This window comes from Loxodonta africana, chromosome 6 (assembly GCF_030014295.1).
Source record: "Loxodonta africana isolate mLoxAfr1 chromosome 6, mLoxAfr1.hap2, whole genome shotgun sequence".
In the NCBI taxonomy this organism is placed as follows: domain Eukaryota; kingdom Metazoa; phylum Chordata; class Mammalia; order Proboscidea; family Elephantidae; genus Loxodonta; species Loxodonta africana.
The window spans coordinates 6,949,819-6,968,552 of NC_087347.1; the positions used below are offsets into that span (position 1 = coordinate 6,949,819).

The window sequence follows — 18,734 nt, forward strand, 5'->3', positions numbered from 1 at the left end:
GCGGTCACCAGGCAGGGAGGAGACTGGGTGAAACGCAGAAAGCAAGACCAAGAGGCTCTCCCCAACCATCGTTTGGCGGGCTCTCTGTGCTCTGCTCTTTTTTGTTGTTGTTCTCGTTAGGTGCCGTATAGCCAGTTCCGACTCTTAGAGACCGTATGCACAGCAGAATGAAACACCACCTGGTCCTGCGCCATAGCCACGTAGCTCTGCTTTTAGCCACACTCAGTTCCCACAAGGAGAAGCAGGTCCCATTTGCTTCCAGTATCATAACTAGCACCAATGTGCACTTTTCTACAAACGGTCTTTGGCATGGTTATTCCTGCCAAATTGCAAACAGTAGAAATGACTTCTAGAAATCAAGACTACTGAATCCTCTGCGTTGTTGATAATAAAGGAGGGTTTCCATCAGGAAAAAAAAATTTTTTTAAAGTCAGGGAAACCTCCTGTAAACATGAGACATAAAAAGCATGCTATCCTCTGGTGGGAACCGTCCAATCCCATGTACGCACTGGTTACCTTGATGTGCAGGCATATGACAGTGCGCCCAGGGAATAAAAAACAAAAAAACTTACACTGAAGGCAGGTATTTTTTGGCACTGCAAAAGGGAAGCCGGGCAGGCTAAGGGAAGGGCGCATCTAAGTGTGAAAAATATTTTTATTATTATGGGACTCGTCACCGTTAACTGAATGCAACAACAAAAAGGGGAAAAAAGAGAGTGCAGACCCGAGGGGATTACCAAATCAATTAACAAGTAATTCAGGAACTAATTTCTACATTGCCTCTTAGCGCAAAATTGTATCTTTAATTTCTCCGGCAATAAGCATCTCCGTGATGGTGCTAACACACACTGACGCTGTAAATGAGTTTACAAGTATCTCTTTTTGATTGGCTATACAACATTATTTCTTCACAGTTCAATGCAACCGTTGCCAAGTGCTCTGAAATATTTTAATTATACTGGTAGCTACCAGTTACCAATTTGCAAGACCCATAGTGAGTACGGTACATTTCAAAGAACTAGTAATCAACTAATTAAAACCACAGCGAATTCCAGATACTCCAATTACAAACAACTGCTGTAGAATACATTCAGTGCATTTCTGCATTAAGAGGGACCAGATCTCCTGGAAGTCTGGCTGTACCATGGAACACGGATGCCACCAACTGAAGACCTCTCAGGGCTGGTGCTGTTTAGAACACACTTCTGCAGTGGTCACTGGGTGTTGTTCTGCGCCTGCATTTTTAATACGACTGATTAAGTGACACTGGGAGCTTAGGGGCAGACGAGGCTGCTGAAGGTGAAGACTGCAGGGTTTGGAAACAGGCAGAACTGGACTTCAATCTTGCTTTGCCTCTTAGTATTGTTGTTGGGTGCTGGTGAGTTGATTCCAGCCCACAGTGACCTCATGTGACAGACTAGAACTGTACCGTAAGGTTTCCTAGGCTCTAATCTTTATGGGAAGGAGCCCTGACAGCACAATGGTTAAGCGCTTGGCTGCTCACCGAAAGGTCGATGGTTCAAACCCACAGGACAAAGATATGGTAGTCTGCATCTGGAAAGACTATAGCCTTGGAAACCCTACGGGGCAGTTCTACTCTGTCCTATAGGGTCATTATGAGTCAGGATCGACTGGATGGCACACGACAACAATCTTTACAGAAGCAGATCGTCAGCTCTTTCCCCCACAGAGCCTCTGGTGGGCCGCAATCGCCAACCTGTATAATGGGAAAGATGGTGACAGGACCCAAGGCCTGCAAAGCTGCAAGGCTAAGGTGAATTTTCCTGGGACAGAAGGCATGTGAGATGGGGTCCAGGAGGGGAAGATATATTTTAAAATAGTTTTTTATTTTTGTTGTTGAGAATATACACACAGAACATACACCAATTCAATAATTTCTACATGTACAATTCAGGGGCATTGATTACTGCCTTTGAGTTGTGCAACCATTCTCATCCCTCTTTTCTGAATTGTTTCCTCATTAACATAAACTCACTGCCTCCCCCTAAGCTTCCTATCTAACCTTTCCAGTTGCTGTTTCCAACTTCATCCCTTAAAGATAGTTCTTTAATAAAGCGTAATGCTCAACCAAAGCCCAACCTGTTGCTGTTGAGTTAATTCTGACTCACAGAGACCCTGTAGGACAGAGCAGAACTGCTCCATATGGTTTCAAAGGAGTGGTTGGTGGATGTGAACTGCTGACCTCTTGGTCAGCAGCCATAGTTCTTAACCAATACGCGACCAGGGTCTAAGGCAGGCGTTATTTACTAAGTAAGTGTAAACTACTGTTTGGTTTAAAGAAGACATTGGGGGCATATTTTTGGTTTATAGTTTCAGAGGTAAAGGTTATTTCAGGGCAGTAGTTTTGAGGTTTCATTCAGCCTCAATGGCTCCAGAATGTCTAGATTCCATAATAATCTGAAATTCTGTCCCACATTTCCTTCCTTTATGATCTGCGTTCTTCTAAACAATCTTTGATCAAAACCAGGAGGGGATTTTGACAAGCACATTTGCTAAGGGGTAAGGAGTGGGAGTGGCAAATAGGGGAAAGGTATCAACCAAAGCTAAGAGCCTTATGACTACAAGGCAGTGAAGGGAGGGAACCCGAAGTGTTATGGACTGACTGTGTCCCGCCAAAAATATGTATCAACTTGGCTAGGCCATGATTCCCAGTATTGTGTGGTTGTCCACCGTTTTGTAATTTGATGTAATTTTCCTATGTGTTGTAAATCCTAATTTGTGCCCATGGTTAATGAGGCAGGATTAGGTTATACTAAAGAGGATTACAGTGGGATTCAACGCCCTTACTCAGGTCACAGCCCTAATCTGATGTAAGGAGAGTTTCCCTAGCGTGTGGCCTGCATCACCTTTTATCTTACAAGAGAGAAAAGGACAGAGAAGCAAGCAGAGAGGTAGGGACCTCATACTACCAGGGAAGAAGAGCTGGGAGCAGAGCATGTCCTTTGGACCTGGGGTCCCTGTGCTAAGAAGCTCCTAGACGAGGGGAAGAGCACCAACAAGCACCTTCCCCCAGAGCCGACAGAGAAAGAAAGCCTTCCCCTGGAGTTGGTGCCCTGAATTTGTACTTCTAGCCTCCTAAACTGTGAGAGAATAAGCCTCTGTTTGTTAAAGCCATCCACTTGTGTTATTTCTGTTATAGCAGCACTAGATCACTAAGACATCAAGTAACCCCATTTGCCTGGACAGTGGTTCTCAAAGTGTGATCCCCAGACCAGCAGCATCACCATCACCTGGGAACACAGAAATGCAATCTCTTGAGACCCAGCCCAGACCTACGGAGCATCATTCCTTTGGACCCATGCTAAGGTGGAGGACCACAATTGGTCCAGGTGCAGACAGCACAGCTTTTCTGTAAGGCTCCCACATAAACCATTCCGCCCTGTTCTCAGCCCTTGGGGACAGATGACCATGAACTTGATTTTGAATCAGGTATAGAAAGGATGGTCATTGTAAGTAAGCACAGGTTAAACCATGAGAGAACGGGACAGGGAAGTCTTTTTTAGAAGGATATTATAGAGTATTTCTGGATTGGAATCCCAGTTCCACCACTTACTAGCTCTGTAATCGAGGCTGCAGGACAAGCCACCAAGCCTCAGACTCCTCATCTCTCAAATGGCAGTAAGCTGTGTCTTAGGTTGGCTGGGAATTACAGTGTTCAAGGTAACAATTGACGCACACTGTCCAGCTGCCACTGAGCCGATTCCAGCTTGCGGTGGCCTCCCCCGTGGCAGAGTAGAACTGGGCTCCATACTCAAGGGCTGATTTTTTGGTAGCAGGTCATCAGGGCTTTCTTCTCAGGTGCCTTTGGGTAAACTCAAACCTTCAACCTTTCAGTTAGCAGCCATATGTATGAAGCATTTGTACCAACCAGGGGCTCCAATGCAAACTAAGTACCCGGTGAATAATTTCTGGTATTCTTAAGTTAATAAAACAATCATTTGGTTGCTTTTGATGATTTTTAAACAGAGAGACAATTTAGGGAGCAAATATAGCAGGGTGGAGGTCTGACTGGATTAGGGAAGGCCCTAAGATATTACTACCCAAGCCTGTGGCTGTCAAGTCGATTCTGACTCGTAGCGACCCTATAGGACAGAGTAGAACTGCCCCACAGGGTTTCCAAGGAGCCCCTGCTGGATTCAAACTGCTGACCTTTTGGTTGGCAGCTGTAGCTCTTAACCACTACACCACCGGGACTCCAAGACATTAATAGTGTATTTTAATGTTTCTGTTTTCTTTTCTACAGTCTATGACATAATTATGATATTAGGCATTTCATAAAATTGTCAAGCTACGAATGTATTTCCCAAAATAACAAGCTCTTCTGTGCCAATTTTATAATATTCCAACACATTTCCACATCTTTGATTATAGCTGTCAGCTCTGACGTCAAGGGGATACAGTATCCTTGGTTATATGACTTGGCTATCAGTTAAAAATAAATCTCCTCAGTAAAATGTAAGGAAGGAAAATGTGTTTTTGTTATCCAAAACAATCTGACAAAAATGTCCCTTTCCTAGAGGGTCTCAAAGGAGGAAAGTGAAGATTTCTTAAGATGTCACCTTCTTTAGAACTTCCGGAGAATAAGTTTCCGGAACAGATAATAAGATTGTTGTTGGGTGCCACTGAGTCGATTATGACTTATAGCGACCCCATGTGACACAGCAGAACTGCCCACTGGGTTTCCACGGCTATAACTTTATGGAAGCAGATTGCCAGGTCTTTTTCCCATGGAGCCGCCGGGTGGGTTTAAACTGTGAATCTTTCTGTTAACAGCTGAGCACTTAACCACTGTGTCACCAGGACTCTTCAGTAACAACATAAACCCGTATTATCAAAAATAAGCACGGATGAGTGTCAGGCAACCGTACAACCACGTGGAGCTCTAGCGTCTCTGAGCAGGAGAGGACCAAGTGTGGCTGCACTTGGCCAACCTGGGGAAAACGTGTCCAGGCCACCAGCCACACAAATGTCCAGGGAGTCCCACTGTTGCTACTGTTTCAAACACAACATGATACTTGGAGAGCCAGCGTGGTTCCTCCAGCCAGGACCCCAGATGTCTGTCTGCACCAAGGATAAAACTCAGCCTGCGGGGAGTCCCATTCTAAATTCTATGTTCCTAAGTAAGAGAAGGGGCCCTGGTGGCGCAGTGGTGAAGACCTATGCTGAGCTACAGCTGCTAACCAAAAGGTCGGCAGTTCAAATCCACCAGGCACTCCTTGGAAACCTTACGGGGCAGCTCTACTCTGTCGTATAGGGTTGCCATGAATCGGAATCGACTCGACGGCAATAGGTTTTGTTCTTTTGTAAGAGAAACTGCGTCTTCTGTTGGGAATTGATAAATAATGCAGGAATGAAGCAAGACTTGAATGGCGCGATTTTCTCAGGGGACTTGGTAGACCTGGCTCCCTGTAGGATTTGCAAACATGCACAGCCTTAGTGAGTATTCATGGCTCTGCCCGCTGTTCTGTGGCGGAATCTTTAAGGCACGGACATGGTGAGTCTGGGCTGGGATGGGGTGTTCCTGCCCTCCTCCCTTCATCAGAGATCCACATTTCCCTGGCCATCATCTCTCATACCCAGGCAAAATCAACGAAAACAACTAGCAGTACACCCCTCATCACCCTAACCTCTGCTGGAATTTATTTTTTTCCCCTTTGGATGCCAGAAGGGAAGTTACATTTAAAAGAATCCTTTGAATTGCTGGCACCTGATGACTAAACACACTTTTTTCACGGCCATCCCTGGCTCCGGCCCTGCTCCCCGGAGGCACTGCTCAACGTGGGAAAGGACCAGTGAAATCACTCTGAATGATTACCTGGAGCTTTGTTTTTTTCTCCCCCGCCTCCATCTGCCCCAGGTCTTCTCTGAACATGACTAAAAAGCTTAACAGTCAAAAAGAAAAAACCCTGTGTGGAGCAAGAGGTTATGCTTCAGAGATGGACGGGGCCAAATGCAGCGCTGCTTCCGGTGGTAAACCAAAGCCAAACCCACTGCTGTCAAGTCGATTCCGACCCATAGCGACTGTCTTGGTCACCTAGTGCTGCTACAACAGAAATACCACAAGTGGATGGCTTTAACAAAGAGAAATTTGTTTGCTCACAGCCTAGTAGGCCACCAGTCCAAATTCAGGGCATCAGCTCCAGGGCAAGGCTTTCTCTCTGTCAGCTTTAGAGAAAGGTCCTTGTCATCAACCTTTCCCTGGACCAGGAGCTTCTCAGCACAGGGGCCCCGAGTCCAAAGGACATACTATTCTGGTTCTTGCTACTTGGTGTTATGAGGTCCCCATGTCTCTCTGCTTGCTTCTCTCTTTTATATCTCAAAAGAGATTGGCTTAAGACACCGTCTAATCCTGTAGCTCAGTATAGCTGCCACGAGTACCTCTCATTACATCACAGTGATAGGATCTACAGCAGGTAGGGGTCAGATGTCACATCAGACGACAAAATGGTAGACAGTCACACAATACTGGGAGTCACGACCCAGCCAAGTCGACAGACATCTTTGGGGGACACAATTCGAGCCATGACAGTGACCCTACAGGACTGCCTAGAAGTGCCCACAGGGTTTCCTGGCTGTAACCCTTACAGAAGCAGACTGCTACACCTTTCTCTCGCAGAGCGGCCGGTGGGTCTGCACTTGCTGACCTTTTGGTTAGCAGCCGCACATTCAACCGCTGTGCCACCAGGGCTCTCCCCACTTAAAACCAATTAAACCAACTGCCATGGAGTCGATTCCTGCTCATGGCGACCCCGGGTGTATCCAAAGAGAACTGTGCTCCACAGGGTTTTCAGTGGCTGGTTTTTTGGAAGTAGATCACCAGGCCTTTCTTCCAAGGCACCTCTGGGTGGACTTGAACGTCCAGCCTTTTGGTTAGCACCTGAGCACATGAATCTCCCACACCATTAAACTGAAACCCTCAAATCCGAATCTACTGCATCTTGTATGTGTTCTATCCAGTACTTAAAGTCTCATAAAGTAGGTCTCCTTTGGGTTCTCAAACATGGTGGACAGGAATAAAGTAATCTTTATTTAAAGTAATACTTCCTTGTGATACTAGAAGGACTAAGATAGATGAAAACTATGGGCAGAGAGGACAGTACAGATGGCCTTTGGAGCAATACAGACCTGAGCTCCCATCCCAGCTCTGCGTGATGCTGGCTGGGCAAGTCTCATCACTTCCCGAGCCTTAGTTTTCCCATCTGTGAAATGGGTATCTTCACACTTGAATGAGTTTCTAAAGCTCCAGCACAGTTCCTAGCACTCAGTACGGTCAATCAATTGGTTACATCTAATACTCTGTTTTTTTTTTTTAATACTCTGACAGTATGATTAATTACCACCATTAAACCCTACCGCGGTAAAGTGAGAAGAGGGATCAGGAAGAACACATGTGACAGCCACTCCTTGGCAACTACGCACATGGACCTTCCAGCCGCCACCCGCTCCTCCTCACACCTTCCTTCTGAGTCCCCCTAAAGATGGGTGATTCGCTAAGGGCCCGCCCCCCTGCCCTCTGCTCTGCTCAGTCTGTCCCCTCCTGCCTGTGACAAGTGTCCACTTGGTCTTCAAGGTCCAGTTCAACTGACCCATGTTCCTTCCCTCTCCCTCACCCTCCTCTTTCCAGCTCAGTAGAATTAACCATTCCTTAGCCTGGAGGGCACTCAGGGTCCTTCAAATACACCTCCATCATGACAGCCACCCAACAGTGATGGGGCAGTTGTGGTTCAGTGGTAGAATTCTCGCCTTCCAAGCGGGAGACCCAGGTTCAATTTCTGGGCGATACATCTATCAGTCTAGGCTTGTGTGTCATTATAATGCTGAACAGGTTTCAGTGGAGCTTCCAGACTGAGGCGGACTTAGGAAGAAAGGCCTGGCAATTTACATCTGAAAAGGATCCATCAAAAAACCCTATGGATCACAAAGGTTGGATTTGCAACCAATCACAGGGATGGCACGTGACTGGGCCCCATGAGGTCGCCATGCGTTGGGGGCCAACTTGAGGGCAGTAACAACGGTTAACAGTGTTAGAGGCAGGGTTTGGGGACTCTGCTGGTCCTCAGAGCCCAGCCTGGGTGGTAGTTACCTCATGTTTCCCCCAACCCCCAGTACAGCTTCTACGGCTCGTCTCCACCAGCTGGGTGTACAGCGTATGACACTGATTAGGTCTCGTATAAAACAAAGCCAAAAAGTAAGCACTTCACTGATCCATCAAGATAAAAGTGAATTCTGACAACCCACGTGAACGTTAATTTTGAGAGCCTTTCCTCTTTTGTATATGATTTTAGAATCTGGAGCTCACAGGGAATCAGATCTCACCATTACTGTTGAACTTTGAAAGAAAAGTACATCTCGCTAAAACCAACCATTTAGCTGGGTATTCTACCAGCTCTCAGAACAGGGACACACAAGAGGACACAATGAGTCTTAAAATTAACTTCTATTCTTGGAAATAACACAATGCTTCCTTGGCCCTTCACAGTGTATAAAGCACTTCAGCGTACATCACACCTCGTTATCACCCTCACCAACCCTCATGGCCGTGGAAAGTATTGTTTTAATTGCTCCAAGGGTTTATATTTAAATGATAGACTTCACATTTTGGTTCAAGTTATTCCATTAAGCACGTTGAACATTTTGTACAGGTCCTATTGCCATCTACCTCAGTGGCCAAAAGAGGTAGGAGTGGAGGCGGTGGGGGAGAGGGGTGCCCTATGTATTCAAAGTCATGTTACTATGAGGTCGGGGGCAGACATGCTGATGTTTGGAATCGTTTCGCCAAGCATAGGATGATATCCGAGGAATCAGTATGGAGCCTGTGCCATGCCCACCTAGTCCGTTAAATTAATAGTTGTAATTGGTCTGAGGAGTCTGTGTGTGAACCAGGCAGAACACAATACTCTCTGGGAGCTGTTCACCCAAGTGAGGTAAATTAGCTTTTAGGGCACCGGGGTCCATGTCAGTAAATTATCTGCTCTGGGGAGCTAAACGGACCCTTGGTGCCAGGCAGAGTCGATTTGCCACACGGGTGCACACTGTATTTGCGGGAAGCCTTTTGCTCACCTTGGTTCCCCTGTGGTCAGGCTTGTAAACAGGCGCAATCATTCTAATAAGGAGCCCTGGTGGTGCAACGGTTGAGTGCTCGGCTAACCAGAAGGTCGGCAGTTGGAATGCACCCAGCCACACCTGGGGAGAAAGGAGCTGGCGATCTGCTCCCCGAGAGATGACAGCCTAGGAAACCCTACCGGGCAGTTCTACTCTGTCACAGGGGGTCCCTGTGAGTCAGAACTGATACAATGGCACATACCACCACCATCATCCTCACACTCCCCAGGCAGAGCACCGAGGTCTTCATGGACCAGCAGGACTAACCCTTTCCACGTTTCTGAGAGGTGGCGCGAAGTCACACCTTTCTTTCTCTCCATCTGTCAAGTTTCAGTTTGGTCTTGAATTTTGTTTTCTCCATGAAAGCGGCACCTGACGACTGAGCAGAGGACCAACTGGCTGTGAGCTGAGTGGAACTTTCAGGAGCTGCTGGAGTAAGCACTATTAGACAGCTTTTATCCTCTCAACGCCACACAATACACCCCCTCGTGTTGATCCCAGGTACCAGGCGACACAGGTCAGCAGCCTGCGGCAGGCTGGGTGAGGGGATTACCTCCAGTGGCTCCTTTCAGCTAATTGACAATCGTCTCTTTCTACTCAACTGAGAATCAAAAACACGCCCGGCTTCAGAACAGTTCACAAGCCCAATGGCGGAGAGCAGGGAGAGCTCTGATGGGCCTGTGCTTCTGCTGACAGCTTGGCGAGGGTTTTGCTCAGGCTTCAGATGGCTGCTGCAAATCACCGCTCTCACTGGGTGACTCTGCTCAAGAGACCTCTGGGGTCAAGGTCAAAATGAAATGCTTATAAAAGTTTTAGGAAGATGCTTTGTCCATTGAGTGTATCCACTAACCTTCACAAAAATCTCCAGGCTGGTCCAAAGGCCTCTAGCAGGACCTTGCAAACTACAAAGAAACACTCCTCATGGGACTCCGTGGAATAGGGACCAAGCGGAATGGGTGAGCCAGGAGAGTAAAGAAGACCCTCAGCTCGTCACCACCACAGCCACCATCAGGGGTCCTGGCTGCCCACGTCCATCCCTTTGCCTATTATTTCTTTTATCCCAAGAGAGACTGGTTTCTCTAAAGTATCAACCAACTGATCAAATTGAACAAATAAAGAAAAACTCCAAAAGGTCGGCAGATGCAGCGATTTGCCTGTAAACCTCTAAGAGCTTAATGTTGGCATTTAAATTCTTCAAAACCAAAGCCACCAGCCCAAGGGATACTTGCCAAGCTGGGACAGGTGTGTGTGCAGGTGAGGGGCCCTTTAGGAGGGAGACGGCTCATCACCGGAGTCCTCCTGCTTCCGCAGGTCTCCGGCTTGCTAACCCTGAGAACGGCAGCCCCCTCTTCTCCCAACTGTAAGCCCAGGACGGGGAGTAATAGCGAGGTAAAGACCTTCAGCCCGGCTGAAGAAGGAAGACAAGACTCTAGCACAGAAGAAGAATAACACAGAGAAATTTTCACTCTTCACAACCTCACGTGGGACAACGTACTGCCTCGAAAGATTTAGTGAGTAGTTTTCTTTATGCTTGCTTTTCCCCCAAAATAAAAACTGTATACGTGTTTCAGTGTTATAAATCCACTGCCATCGAGTTGATTCTGACTCATGGCAAGGCCATGTGACAGAGCGGAACCGCCCCATAGAGCTTCCAAGGCTGTACTCTTTAGAGAAGCAGACGGCCACATCTTTCTCCTGAGGAGCAGACAGTGGGTTTGAACCACTGACCTTTCGCTGAGCAGCTGAGAGCTCGAACCACTGTGCCGCCAGGGCTCCTCAAGGTTGTAAGCACAATAAAATGAACAGACAGAGATTTTTAAAAATCGAAATACACTCCAGGTTTACAGGGTGGGTGCTCAGGAGAGGCCGGGTGGGCTCCACATTTGCAACGTAAGCGCCGGGGGCAGGCCAAGAGGGCCAGACGCAGGTCAAGTATCTGCGGGGCGCAGGGACGGGGCCAGCACACTGGGCTGTGTGCCTGTGCTCAAATATAGAGATTAAAACTGCAAGAGGAAGAAAGGAAGGAGAGCACACAGCTGCTGTCCCCAAACAGACCTCCCATCTGCCACCCAGGATTTCCATGTCACCTTCTTCAGGCTCATTTGTAGTTCATTAACTGCCATTGACTTAACAAGATTTATGCAAATGACTCCATGGGCGCTCCCCAACTCCCACCGCAATCAAGTGATTATGTATGTACAGGTCTCCACTGCAATGAAAAATTAATACATGACAAGCCCACTCGCCGCGCAGCCGGGCCTCTGGATTTTATTTTTCTTGCTTTGCGTTTTCCATGTTTATTCGGACAGACCTTATCTTGTCGGTAAGAAAGTACTGAACTCTCTGAACCAGTGTCCTCCAAACCCGCCCAAAACACAAAAAAAAGGCGAGGGGGGTCCACGTTCGTAACAAATGAAGACCTATTCTAGAAAAGCCATATTCTTGATGGGACATCTTTTTCGTTGGTGGAGGAAAACAAAACAAGCTAATAGTGCTGACGTAATGATTCGGCTGGCTCCTATGGGGGCGGCGGTGGGGGGGCCTGGTCTTCACAAGGAGCGAGTGGTAGGATGCCAGGGAAACACGGTTAAAATAATTCCCCTGCACGCATATAACCCGTAAAAACACCAGTCGGGAGGCAGAAAGTGTTGAAGGCAGCTGCACCTACATACTACTTCATCCACGACAAGATTCACGTGGGCGAAAAAAAAGGCTCTGCAATGATTGGAAGACCGGCTGGTCCCCAAACCATGGCCATCACCTCTCCATCGAGGTTCTCAAACGCTTCCTCAGCCACAAGGCACAGGGTGGCATTAGCCACTAGGCTCCAATCGTGTCAGATTGTCTTGATCACAGGGTTGGGCATTAAGACAAAGTACTGCTGATGAGAGGGCAGGAAATGCATGGGAAACACAATCCCAACGGAAATGAAACCCCCTCACCCCAAGAAAAAAACGAAAACCCACAGCTGTCGCGTCAACTCCAACTCATGGCAACCTCGTCTGTGTCAGAGTAGAACTGCTCCATGATGTTTTTCATGGCTGCAATGTTATGGAAGTAGACTGCCAGGCCTTTCTTCCGCAGCACCACAAAGTGAGTTTGAACCACCAACCTTTCAGTTAGTAGCCGAGTGCAAACCGTTTGTGCTCCCCCCTTCCCCTGGCGAGAACTGACGCCTTCTCACTGGAGAAACACATTGCAGCAGGTATGGCATAGGAAGTTTCTTCTACACAGGTAGGAAATCACTTTGTCTGAGGTCTGGGTTCAAATATTTAACTTAACATGCATGACTTTGCTTCCTAAGCTTTCTGAGAGCTTTTCAACAGCAAGAAGAAGGAAAGATAGGGGCTCTGAGCCAGAGAGCCCTAGGTCTGAACCCCAGGCCCTCCACTTCCTAGCTGCGCCCACTTTCTCTGGGTTTAGTTTAAAATAAGGATGACACACACAACTACCAACAATGGCAATTCCGAGGATCTAACGGGATGCTATAATGAAAACAAAAAAGCAGACTACTTGCCGCAGAACTGACTCAGACTCAGGCAACACCCCATGGGTCAAAGTAGCACCGCGCTCTATGATGTTTTCAATGGCTGATTTTTGGGAAGCAGATTGCCAGGCCTTCCTTCCGAGGCACACCAGGGTAGACTTGAACCATAGTCTCTCCGTTAGTAGTCAAGCACTTAACCATTCGCGCCACTGCAAAGATTTATGCTCTAAGACAAGCACTTAGTAAACAATAAGCACTCGTTTAATTGTTCATTTATTCAACAAGTAAATCTGCTGAGTGTCTAGAATGTACCGGGCAGTCCCTTCCCCTCCAGTCCTCACATTTCCACGCTGAACCCATCACACTGGGAGCACTAGTGATTCATATGCTCTCTAATGATCCATGTTCTCTTACAAACACAGGCAGGTGAGGTAAACCCCCACCATCACCTGTAAATCCACACCAGTCCCCAGGACCCACAGAGAGCCTCTGACAGAGGGGCCCTGGGTGTTCCTAATTTAGAACTTCAGTTTTTTGCAAAACCTCCGCATCTTAGTGCTTCAAGAAACTAAGGCAGCATCTTGTCCAGCTCCCATTTTACAGATGAGGAACCTGAGGCCTGAGACATGGTTCCAAGCAGGATTGAGGAGAGGCGCCAATTTCAGGAGCCAGTGTGTCCAAAGCAGCAGAGGGGATGGGGGTCGGGTAGGAACGGGACATGGCTGGGAGGGGAAGTGAATCGAAAAGGGGGTGCAGCTGGGGGTGGGGAGATGGGCATGGTGGGGCGGGACTAGGAGTGGGGCCTGACTCAGTGGGGGAATGACTCAGGCGTGACGGTGAGGGGGAAGGCGCGGTAGGTGGGAATGCCTGACTCCAACCCTGAATGGAAGTGGGGGTTTGACAGGCGCCACTACAACTTGGGCCGTGACTCAGACATGAGGGGCGTGACTCAGGTGTGGAGACATGGCTTGAGAGCACACCTTAGGGGTGGGGTCATGTTTCGGCCATGGGGCATGGCATGTGCACAGTGGGCGTGACCCAGGAGTGAGGGGCATGACCCAGGAGTGAGGGGCGTGACCCAGGGGTGAGGGGCGTGACCCAGGAGTGAGGGGCGTGACTCAGTAGTGAGGGCGTGACTCAAGGGTGAGGGGCGTGACTCAAGGGAGAGGGGCATGACTCAGGTGAGCGGCGTGACTCAGGGGTGAGGGGCATGACATCAGGGGTGAGGGGCGTGACACCAGGAGTGAGGGGCATGACTCAGGAGTGAGGGCGTGACCCAAGGACGAGGGGCATGACTCAAGGGTGAGGGGAGTGACTCAGGGGTGAGGGGCATGACACCAGGAGGGGCGTGACTCAGGAGTGAGGGGCATGACCCAGGAGTGAGGGGCGTGACTCAGGAGTGAGGGGTGTGACTCAGGAGTGAGGGGCGTGACTCAGGAGTGAGAGGTGTGACTCAGGAGTGAGGGTGTGACTCAAGGGTGAGGGGCGTGACTCGGGTGGTGAGGGGCACGACACGAGTGGTGAGGGGTTCGACTCGGGTGAGGGGCGTGACTCAGGAGCGAGGGGCGTGACTCAGGAGCGAGGGGCGTGACTCAGGAGCGAGGGGCGTGACTCAGGAGCGAGGGGCGTGACTCAGGAGCGAGGGGCGTGACTCGGGTGAGAGGCGTGACTCAGGGGTAGGGGGCGTGATTCAGGGGTGAGGGGCTTGTCTGGGGCTGTGCAACTCTGTTGCCAGAGCCCGACTGGGAGGGATGACTCAAGCACAGTGGGCATGATTAAGGGGTGAGGGGCATGGCTAGGGAGGGGGGTAGTGACCCGGCCACGGAGGGCATGACTCCTGAGTGTCCGGAGCATTACAGGGCATGGCTAAGGAGGGGGGTCATGACTCTGGGGGTACACAACTTGGGCACGGGGGCATGACTCAGAGTGGGGTGCGACTGGTCATGGAGGGCAGTCGCTGTGCTCTCCATGCCCACCTTTCTCAAGGAAATCAGGTGGAGATTTAGATTTCAACAGAGGTAATTTGAACATTCACAATCAAGACTCCCAAGGAGAAATCACCCAGATTTTATGCCTGATGGTCAGACTGGAACCTAGCCTGTGAGTACACGCCCTCCGTAACAGCTACAGACGGAGTTGGGGTGCAGAGCTGGTGGGCAACAGGAAGCAACATCCTACTACAGCTTTTAGTGATCGAGGAAATACATTTCCCAGTACCCGTTGCTAAACAAGGAAACAAGTTCAGTGATTTGTTTTATAGTTGAAGCTGCATCTCTATAGCATAAACACATAGAGTTGGGTTATGAATAAACACACAGAGAAAGAACAAGCAGCTGTACCTCTGCACCTCCAAGGTAAGGAAACTGGTTCAGAGGGAAGGCGTGGCCCACCCAACACATGGGAGAAACGCGTTTCTTCTCCAAAGCTGCCAGTCCTGACGCACACGCTGGTTACCCAGCATATGAACCCGCCTCTTGTACCAAGGCGTGCTGGCCTCAGTCACGCCCATCAGGCTTCTCTTCTCAGCCTGGGAACGGAACTAGAAAGCTCCTGGGTAGTCTCAGGCACGCCTGCGGTGGAGGTTTGACTTTTGCAATAGTTTCTGGGCTTGCAGGAGACCTGGGGACAAGCTAGTTTGCACCCCCGTTCCCCCAGGATGGGGGGTCCCTCTCTAGCCCAGTCTTCTCCATCTCTCCAAGCTACAGTCACAGCCTCCTTGTGTTAGCTGCATCTCTATTTGTTTCAAATGGGTAAAGGCTGCTATCTTCGCATAAAGACTCCCTTCTTCCTAAGGGCAGCCGGTGCCAACATCAATTCCTAAATTTGTAGAGCCATCCAGGCACCCGCAGGACAGGAGCGCAGAAATGAGGGCGTCAAGGGGAACATATCAGTCAGAGTCCAGGCCAGGAGGCAGAGCTATTATCCTGCCTGCGGATTTGCCCCCCTGCAAGCCCAGTACCCTCACACATCCATTGGCCATCTTTAGCAAACTCAGGGATGGCACTCCCAGAAGCCGCCGTGCAGGGTTGGACTCTTTATTTCCCCTGCAAATATGAATTACAATTGTAGTGGAGACCTGAAGTCATTTGGTATCGGGTTTCTGGGCTAATGGAAACCTATCGGAGGTGAGCGGCAGAGGCCAAAACAAATGCTTGAATTCAAGTCCTGTTGTGTAATGAGGAAGTTTAATTAAAGGCCCCACACTACAGCTGTAAATGTTCCTTTATATAATAAGGTCTAAATGAAACTGAACCTAATCAAAGTTACAATTCCTTCATTAGCAAATTACAAACAAGGCTGCACAGCTGACACACGGGCTATGATTATCACAACTAATTGCCTCGTTGTTACAGGCCAGCCTGCAACGGCGTTCAGATGTCCGTCTGCGAGAGCAAATTAGGGCCACGGCGGGCTGTGTCTGCCATCACAAGGGGCTCTTGTGCCGCGCGCTGGTTTACCCCGTCGCCTGGCGGCCGGCGGCCCAATCAAAGGCGCGCTACAAAGGCAGCCTTTGAAGCCAGCTCAGCCCGGGACGCACTCCATATGCGGGCGGCACACTGCACTTCATTAGGCCTGTTGTCACAGTCCCCCTCTTCTTATTCTAATGATCCTATTTTAATACACACAGGAACCTCTCCTAATTGATGTCAAGTGAACAACTTCCACATTCATCAACAGAGCACATCAAACGCAGCCTGGGCAGGAGCCAGCATCCTGGCTTGGACGACCCGAGGTGTGTTTCCAACTATAGGAAAGGGGAAAAAGGGGAGGCAGCCGCATACCTGTTTAATTGGGATCGCTCTGCCGCTCCCAATGCTGTCTGCGCGACTCTCCAGGCCTTTCTTCTCTTTGTCTGGGTCGCTCCCCTTCCGAGACTGCAGAGCGAAAAGGAAAGTTAGCGTGTGGCTCACGGATGGGCTCAGCCTTATTTGCAGACTTTCTGCAAATCCGTATTTAGAATATGTGCGTGCACAGAGGCCTATCCCCATCCCAGAAGTAGACCCCTAAGTAGTTCAGCGACGCATCATTCTGGAGAGAACGCTCCAACTTTTCCTCCTACTTTCCCATTGCAGAGCTATCTTTTAATTCTTTTTTAAAGAGTTCAAAATTCAATTACTAGAAACCAATGGACCATATAGGGAAGTAACGCCCAACAGGAAAACACATTAGAAAGCTGCAGTTAACACAGCCAAGGAGAAAAAGGGCTTCTCGCCACCTATTTGGAGAACAGTCTACAAAAAAGTATGTATTTCATTAACGTCAGAATGAATTAAAAAATCCCATTAGCCACTCAGCTGTGCTATTTAACGGCACACCTCTGATTAGTAGCAAGTACATTTAATGCTTCTTGCTTATTGCGTTTGAGCGGTTAGGAAATAGCAAATTCTAAGGCAAACTAGTGGACAATACTGTGAAAAAAAATTAATAAAGGGGAAAAAAGTTGAAAAGATCCTGTGGCCAAAATGTCAGTCCTCGGGAAAAAGGAGCAAGCAGCTGTGTTTGCCGAGTTCCAGAAGCGGGTTTACTGGAGGTGCTGTGGCCTCCGGTGAAAGACCCAGCGGCTGGCGCCCGGCCGGGAAGGGCGGCGGTTTGTAATCGGAGGATGCCACTGTTGACAGCGTGGTTCCATCGGGGGGCCACTGAAGGGGTTCCGAGCCTAAGCCTCCATCTGGGACGGCAGGAGCCAGTGTGAGAGCAATGATTTCCTGACAGATTTATTTTATTATGAGAGAAAGATCGGAGACTCGTCCTCCTTAATAACTGCCTGACAGGTGACAACTTCACTCCATTACTTTTCAATGGGAACATTACTCACGCAATATTGAAAATGGAGAAACATTTCCATGTGCTTTTCAAATCTGAGATGATATATGAAATGAATATACTTGGTGGTGTCCGGTGCCGCAGTGAAAAGCTAATGAAATCCACTTTCAAAACGACGTGAAACGGAGCAGCTGATTTCTCTTTTTTTTAAGGGGGCAGTGTCAGAGGGCATAATTAAAACAAGGGCTGGTGGGGCAGCTTTAGACTGCCAGGACAGGTCACTGCTGCAACGAGGGTGGGGGAAAGGGAGAGAGGTTCCCTTGACGGAAACTCAGCTCCAGTCTTCAGAAGGCGACTCTCTCCTGGGCAAATGTGGTCATTAGAAAACATGCTTCTTGCCTGATTACAAGAGCTGGCATTTGGCGAGCACCTACTGGGTGCCAGCCATCGTGCACTGGTTTCTTTGGGCTGCTAAAGACTGGAGCAAGGAGACAGGAAGTGAAACAAGCAAAATATATAAGGTCCAGAAGAACATAAAACACAAGGTTTTCCCTTTGGGCTAAGGAGGGAAAGTGAGATGTTCACCAATTCCTTGCCACCCATTTTAGCTAGGGTTGGGGGCTCACCTTCCGTTTAATTAATAAGAGTAGTTAAGAGTGCCATAATTGCCTTAAGTTCTGTGGTCTCACATCTCACTGCATGGGAAACCTGACATTTGAGGTTTCCAATTGTGAAATAAAATTCAAAGTTCACAGTGATAGTTTTTTTTTTTTTTAATTTTAAACCAATAAGAAACCTTAAAAGTACCTTCAGAATTTTATGAGTTCCAAATGCCTCAACTTGGAAATCCATCTTCATTATTTTCTACTAACCAGTATAATTAACAAAACATTCGGAAAAAAAAAAAAAAGCACCCACAAAAACTAACATCTTCCTCGAGGCAGCACATCTGTGCCCCCGGCCTCTGTTCTCAGAGTGGGATTCCCAGATACCAGGGCCAGCAGGACGGAACAGCCACCTGTATTCCCACAAACACCTTGGGGAACGAACTACAAAGAACTCAACTCAATATGGGAATGAGACAGTCTGCTATGCATGAGGCTGAAATCTAGCTAAGACCTCACTGCAAAAATAAAAGAGACGTCCTGACAGCGACAGCATTCTGGCGGGACAGTCATAAAGCTGCAATTTCAAGGACAAATTTCAAGGACAGCACAGTAGCAGCTGATAGGGGGACGGCCAAGGAGACTGGTTACTCCACTATGCCTCAGACTCGCAATGACTTTCTCTACAATGGGCTGTGTTATACATCAACAGAATTGAAATCCAGCAATGACACTAAAACAAATTCACTGAACGT

At 48.5% G+C, this 18,734-nt stretch overlaps 1 protein-coding gene across 4 annotated transcripts in view; it reads right to left on the bottom strand.

Moving 5' to 3' along the window:
- The window catches only part of AGAP1 (ArfGAP with GTPase domain, ankyrin repeat and PH domain 1), a 672,497-nt gene that overhangs the window by 343,738 nt on the left and 310,025 nt on the right, over window positions 1-18,734 (bottom strand). For all 4 annotated transcript variants that reach the window (XM_064286507.1, XM_064286508.1, XM_064286506.1 and 1 more), the window contains one exon: window positions 16,393-16,485. In XM_064286507.1, coding sequence (XP_064142577.1) covers window positions 16,393-16,485 — 93 coding nt within the window. The remainder of the gene's footprint in view (window positions 1-16,392; window positions 16,486-18,734) is intronic.